The 6,633-nt window shown below is 35.3% G+C and overlaps 1 protein-coding gene across 1 annotated transcript; it reads left to right on the forward strand.

The window, feature by feature from the left end:
* Nucleotides 1-5,383: 5,383 nt before the first annotated feature.
* On the forward strand, nucleotides 5,384-6,298 carry LOC149811716 (photosystem II reaction center proteins PsbY, chloroplastic-like). Its single transcript, XM_089993972.1, has one exon. It carries the CDS (start codon nucleotides 5,511-5,513, stop codon nucleotides 6,105-6,107), a length of 597 nt encoding a protein of 198 aa, XP_089850098.1. The 5' UTR covers nucleotides 5,384-5,510; the 3' UTR covers nucleotides 6,108-6,298.
* The last annotated feature ends 335 nt before the right edge of the window (nucleotides 6,299-6,633 follow it).

A 6,633-nucleotide genomic window follows, 5' to 3' on the forward strand; every position in this document is an offset into this window, starting at 1 on the left:
TCACAAAGAATTATGCTAACCTGCCACTCTTCACAAGAGCACAAGTGGCTTTAAAGACTAACATTGTAACCGTGAAATCAATCACAGGCTTTGTACCATTGTTGGAGGCAATGTACTACTTGCACACATATTTGTTGTGCCTTTTTATCAGGTTCCTCTAACTTTCCTTTTACCTTCGCCACAACTATTATATGCTACCTTGTACTCTTTTTTTTCTCAAATAATTTAATCAATATGAAACAAAACTTTTCAATAACTAAAATTAGGAGCTTGTTCCGTATGACGATAATCTATGAGTTGAAGCTCTCTGTTATATTAGATGTTAAGCAACCATATCTTTTCGCTGAAATGTGATAGTTAGCCCAATGTTTCAGATCCATGTCAATGGCAATATAATTATGTGTTTGTGCTTTGTTCCTTAACTTTGTCAAAAAAATAATTACATTGTTGTTTTGTGGCTGCTCGAGCTGCACTTTACCAAAGTGCACTCAGTGGTAAACCAAATTTATTTGAAAAGTTTTTCATTAAATGCTTTATGCAAAATCCAACATGACATATATCCTATGTGTGGAGGACTACATACTTTAAACCTAGATGCCTATATGAGATCATTATCAATACTCTTTTCTCTAAACTCATCAAAGTATATGAATTTGTGCTTTAATACCTCTAAAAATCATGCTCATGAATCTTTGGACTCTTTATCAACAACTGAAAATGTTATAAAAAATATCTCACTACAAGAATCAATACTATAAGTTGACAATAATATACATGTGTATCTTCTGGTTAGGAATATACCATCAACCATAAGAACTAAAGGGCATCATTTAAACAACTATTGATGCTTGGCCGGAAGGATAAGAACATGTACTTAAATCGATCTTTCATATCGATCTTAATATACCCTAGTGATCCTTGGTTTACCTTCATCAGATGATCCAAATAGGTAGAAAGCATTTTAAAGGACTCTTCGAATAAACTATATAATGCAGTCTTAGTGTATTCCCATACACACCATGCTTGTTTATAAGTAACCTCCACACCTTTCTCGCAACTAATGACATTCATGATTTGTCTTGCAATTATCTTTAAGTTATCGTGCATGCATTTATGAATAACACTTGAAATACACTTAAAAGACACTTTCTCTACTACAAGGTTGCCTAGTGATCCACACATGTATGCTCTCCATCATATCTCTTCACTTAAAAGAAATATGCTCTGCGTACCTTTTTTCAATAGATCTTTCAGGAAAAATCTAACGTTAAATGATCGTTCTTTCACGTGCATACGATAGTGACTTTGTTATTGAAGCTCTTTAAAAATTTTGCTTTATAATTATTCTTGATCACATGATCTTTCAAAAACCCACAGCAATGCTGAAGATCATTAAACCTTTTGCCCAAGAAAAATTTTCGACCGTTTGAGTGTGTTGATAGCCATTGAAATTGTTCACAATCATTAATCCTTTCATTACCCAATTGCTCATACAAATCAGATGTCTTTGCTTCAATGATTTTTAATTGCTCTTTATTGTATGAAAGCCTATTGAACAAGAACAAAGGGTTCTCATTCTTCAATGCCATTGGTGCATCGTTTTCACCTGCCTTTATTTTTTAATGTCATCAATGTCTTCGTTGTCTTCTATCAACATGGTATACTCATCATCATTGATATCATCTAATTATGCACTATTAATATGATTGCTGCTATCATTAATTGACTGTTCGGTTGCACCAACTAAATCAAAATTTATTGTATCTATTATTTCATTCGCTTCCATGCATATATCATTCCTGCATTTTCAACATTCAAGATTAACCATCAAAATATCACATTCATCATCACACCTACTTCTAAACCATAAATTACATCAAAATTATAACTTCTACCTAGTATTGTCGTATGCCCAGGAAGGTTGCATGCCATTAAAATTATTGTGATGAAGATCACTGACACTTTTTTTTTCATTGTTTGGGACACGTGGTTTTATATCATTTGCAATGATCCATCGATTATGTACATCAATATCGTCCACTGTTTGGACAGTTCGATAATCAATAAAAGACTCAGCTCGATAGATGGTGTCTGAGATATATGCACATTCTCCACAGGAATCACATCATTCCATTGATCAACTACTCCTTTGTTTAACTGCTCCTTCACTTTAGATACTTCCAAGTAAACATCACTATTGGTTAACATTGATTTTACATCCTCCTCCTCAGCATCTATCCATATTTCTTGGTTGTTTAGAACTTTAGAGTAACTATACTAGAGTCTCAATAAGTCTGTCACATATCTGGTTTTACGAGACATCAAAGTCGTAAATTCTTTAAAGGTAACATTTTTTTAGACTAATACAAATTTTCAATTAGTACAATCAGACCTATGGTAGTGTAGTTTAGCCTTTTCAGATGACATCATTAGCTGCCTACAACAACCACGATAGTTTACTTTAACTCTTCAAATGCTTATGCACAGTGAACCCTAGCCCTACTACACCAACACAAGAAGAATAAATATTAACTAAAGGACAAGTAAACAATCACAATTCATCTACAAAAATATATAAATTTCTATGTAAAAAACTCTAAACAAAGTAAACCCTAAATGTTAAATCTGGTGGTTAGGGACATCGATGACAACACAAGGAAACATGCAAGAAACATCAATAACAACAACCAAACACAAATACGCATGGAGATATTAATGATTGTGAGTTGTATCCATTCACACCCCTGATTGTAGGTTGTCATATTAAATAGAAATACGCATGAAGATACCCATGTATATACTGTATGAAACTCACCTTTCAAACATGTAGATAGAAAAGTTGATTACAAGGATGATACTGCGACTTCCTCGGAATGTAGGAATCACTACAAGGGTTCTATAGAGAAGTTTTTTGAAGATAGAAATGATAAGAAAAAACCCTCAAACAAAAATGAGTATATATATATATATATATATGATTCAACAAAATTATAACTATTAAGAAAGTCACATATAATAAAAATATCACAAATATTTAAGTAGCATATTTGTGATTTTGTTGATTCTCTTTAAGTTAAGTTTCATACATAAATTTATGTGATTTTAAGATATATGTGAAATTGTATGATATTTGTGAGAGGTGTTTTGCTAATATAGTTATAAAAAATATTAAGCATATGCAAAAGAATAGGATATTTATGGTTTTGGTGGTTTGAGTTTCACCAAAATTTTGTAAATAAATTTATGTGAATTCATGAGTTTTCGTATAAAAAAACCTGTGATTCTGGACTTAAGTGGGTGTTAGACATAGCTGACGGATGATACAATTTTATTACAAAAAGACCTAAAGTCGTAGTTGTGAAGGGTGAAAGGGTCCTAACGATGTTGCGGATGAACGAGATATGGAGGAATTGTCCATATGTAAGATCATAATTATTGATACGGGTCTTTTCCGCATAAAAATGGAATCTTTTGTTAGAATAGAAGCATAAGTGATGTGGATTATTCAAGAATCGAAGTAGATTTGCTTTATAAAAAGAATATATCAATGAACTTCTATGAAATGGATTCACGGGATTCAACCAATTGTCCCGATCGTGGGATATCATTGAGAAATAGGAATCGGTGTTATCAAAGAATTTCCTGCGATTATTCCTAGTATGGAGTGAGTCAATCATCCACTTTGGTATCTTATTGAACAAAAATGTGGATCGACTCGCAAGTTAGAAAAAAAATTTGGAGAATAGGACACAATGATATGATAATTTTTTATTTTCTAATCATTAAGAAACAATTGTTTTGATGTTTTAATATCAGAAAATATATTTTTATTGAAATAATACTTTCAAACATTAAACAATATTAAAATAATATTATGATATTGACATTTCGTGTCGTGTCTGTGCCCGCATGTTGTGCGTGTCCGCTTGTGTTAGCAAGGGCACACCATCAAAATGGCATTACCATAACCTGAATCTGGCTCGTCTTTCCTTTAAAGAACCCCAAAAATAGAAGCCAGTACCATTTTGTTTTCCCAAATGCATAGTGACAAAAGTTAAAAACGGAAAAATCTCGGAAATAAAAAACTTGGGAGATTTTAAAATTTTTCATAAATCTTGCACTTTTTTCAGCAAAATCTTGGCAATAAAAAATAAATTAAAATTATAAAAAAATCATTTTTATATAAAAATATAAATAAAACACATTTAAAAATGAAAATCTTGTGATAAATATCTGCTAAAATGGTAGATATCATGATATTTGTCACGGTTTGAAAAATCTCGAAAGAAATTGCCATTTTAAACTTTCAGGCAATTTCTTGAGACATTATCACGAGATTTTTTATAAATTTGGTGATATTTGTTACAAAGCCCCAATGTTCTCAGTATCGGTATTGGCCTTGAATCGTTTTGGCCAACGATTCAGCTGTATCGGCCGATACCAATACTCAAGTGAATAATTTTTTATCAGCTCAAAGATAATAAAAAATACTATGCGTCAAACAAAACATGACACATGTTTAAACTATTAAAATAATATTTAAAATATGATAATTTTGAATTTTCATATTTTTATATTTATTTAAAAAATAGCTAATTCAGGGGTGATGCGTAGCGATTTTTTGCAGATACGATAAGTATCGGCAGATACTGACAACATTGGGCTCCCCAAGGCCCCAGATAGTCCAGACACAGTTTCACGTATGTTCCAATCGGTAGTTGGATCTGGTTAACAGTCATTCCAAGTCGAGTGCTGCTCAAGTCCGGTCCACAAGTGCCTGACCAATGATTCTAAGGGTTCAAATGGATATGGTGCAAAGTTGGATCCATAATCCAATCTGACAAATTATCACCAGACATGGAGATATGAATATATGTGGATCAGATTTGAACTTACATTATCAGATTCTCTTTAGAACTGGATCAGAACTTTCCACCAAATATACACTTAATTGGATACAGATCAAATCCAATCTGTTTCCATATCTACATGTAAAACCCTTGGCTTCAACTTATGTAACATGACACGGCTAAATGGATATGAGACACATTGATTTTTGTGTAATTTTCAGTTGACAGAAGGATATAAAAGGACCACCACCATACAGACAGTCACACAGCCGAAAATTGGAGTATCATTGTGACGTATGTTTCAATTGTCTTTTCTAATTACATATAGTGTTGACATTCAAAACTCAGATCCGCATTCATCTCTACTAGACTAGATCCATTTAAGATTCAAATTCGGTTTCAGATCTTTCATGGTCCGGCCCATTTGCACTAATGCCAATGTGAGGCTAGTGTTAGTCATGTAGGTGATGAGGCTTGGGTAGATGTAGATAAGGTGAGAATCCAACCAGGACTGTCCCATTGGACGAGGTGAGGCCAAGTGGAAATACAACTTCCCAATTGCCTTGCTTCCAAGTTCCAACCCCAAAGACCACATTCTGCAGAGCACTCCCCTAAGCAAGCAGAGGAGAATCACACCCACAAAACCAGACCAACATCAAAATGGCCACCATGATCACATCATCCATCCTCAACCCCAAATCCTTGGCTGCACCAAACCCATCTCCCACCAACCCCAAGCCCACAAAATCCCAGCCAGCAGGACTAACTCTCTCCCTCCAAAGCCTCCCCAAGTCCTTAACCAGCTCCACCAGCTTGAAAACAGCAACAGGTGCAGCAATTGCCACCTCCCTCCTCTCGTCGCTCGCCTTCGGAGATGCCGCCTCTGCGGCCGACAGAATCTCCGACATCGCCGCGGCAGCCGGAGATGACAACCGTGGACTAGCTCTCCTCCTCCCCATTGTTCCTGCACTTGGGTGGGTGCTCTACAACATCCTCCAGCCTGCACTCAACCAGCTCAACAGAATGAGGGAGACCAAGGGGGTGATTGTGGGTGTTGGTCTTTCTGCTGCTTCTGCATCTGGGCTGCTCTATACACCAACCTCTTCTGCTCTTGAGATTGCACAGATTGCTGAGGCTTCTTCTGGTGATAACAGGGGTCTGCTGCTTCTGCTTGTGGTGAGTCCTGCCCTTGCATGGGTGCTCTACAACATATTGCAGCCAGCCTTGAATCAGATCAACAGGATGAGATCTGAATAAGCTGTGTACTATTGTCAATCACTTTATATCTTGATAGGGAATGTTTTAGGGCATTTTGGAGAATTTTGGTTTATATGATTTGTTGCTTTGATGGCTCTGTGGCTAAAGCATGGTCGCTCGTTTAAATTAGTTCTTGAATTTTCTGTATACGAACCAAAATGTCTTTGTAATATATGAATGTATATCTAAAATTTGTCCATGGTTTGTGGCGTTTCTACTCAACCTGTGAAGATAGAGATAATTTAAAAGAGATCTTGAAAGAGAGGCTCAGTTTGGTTTGCTTGTTAAAATGTACATAGCTCACTGGAGCCTATCCAAGGCTTAATCCAATGAGGAAATTATTTGATTAATTATAAGGTCAATTGTGCACAGGAAAGTTGTGCACGTGTCCAAAAACTATAAAGATATAGCCATAAACCCCAACTTGCAAGGTACTCGGTCATCTTCTCTCCATAAAATGTGTTGGAAATGACACATTGTAAGCTCCCCAAGTCTGGCTCCATTGTTGGGAATCTAAAAATTCTAG

Source organism: Nuphar pumila, chromosome 17, assembly GCF_984573655.1.
Source record: "Nuphar pumila chromosome 17, dmNupPumi1.hap1.1, whole genome shotgun sequence".
In the NCBI taxonomy this organism is placed as follows: Eukaryota; Viridiplantae; Streptophyta; class Magnoliopsida; order Nymphaeales; family Nymphaeaceae; genus Nuphar; species Nuphar pumila.

What these genes read in the sequence shown, in the direction of transcription:
- LOC149811716 (XM_089993972.1), top strand. Translation starts at nt 5,511, where the DNA reads ATGGCCACCATGATCACATCATCCATCCTCAACCCCAAATCCTTGGCT.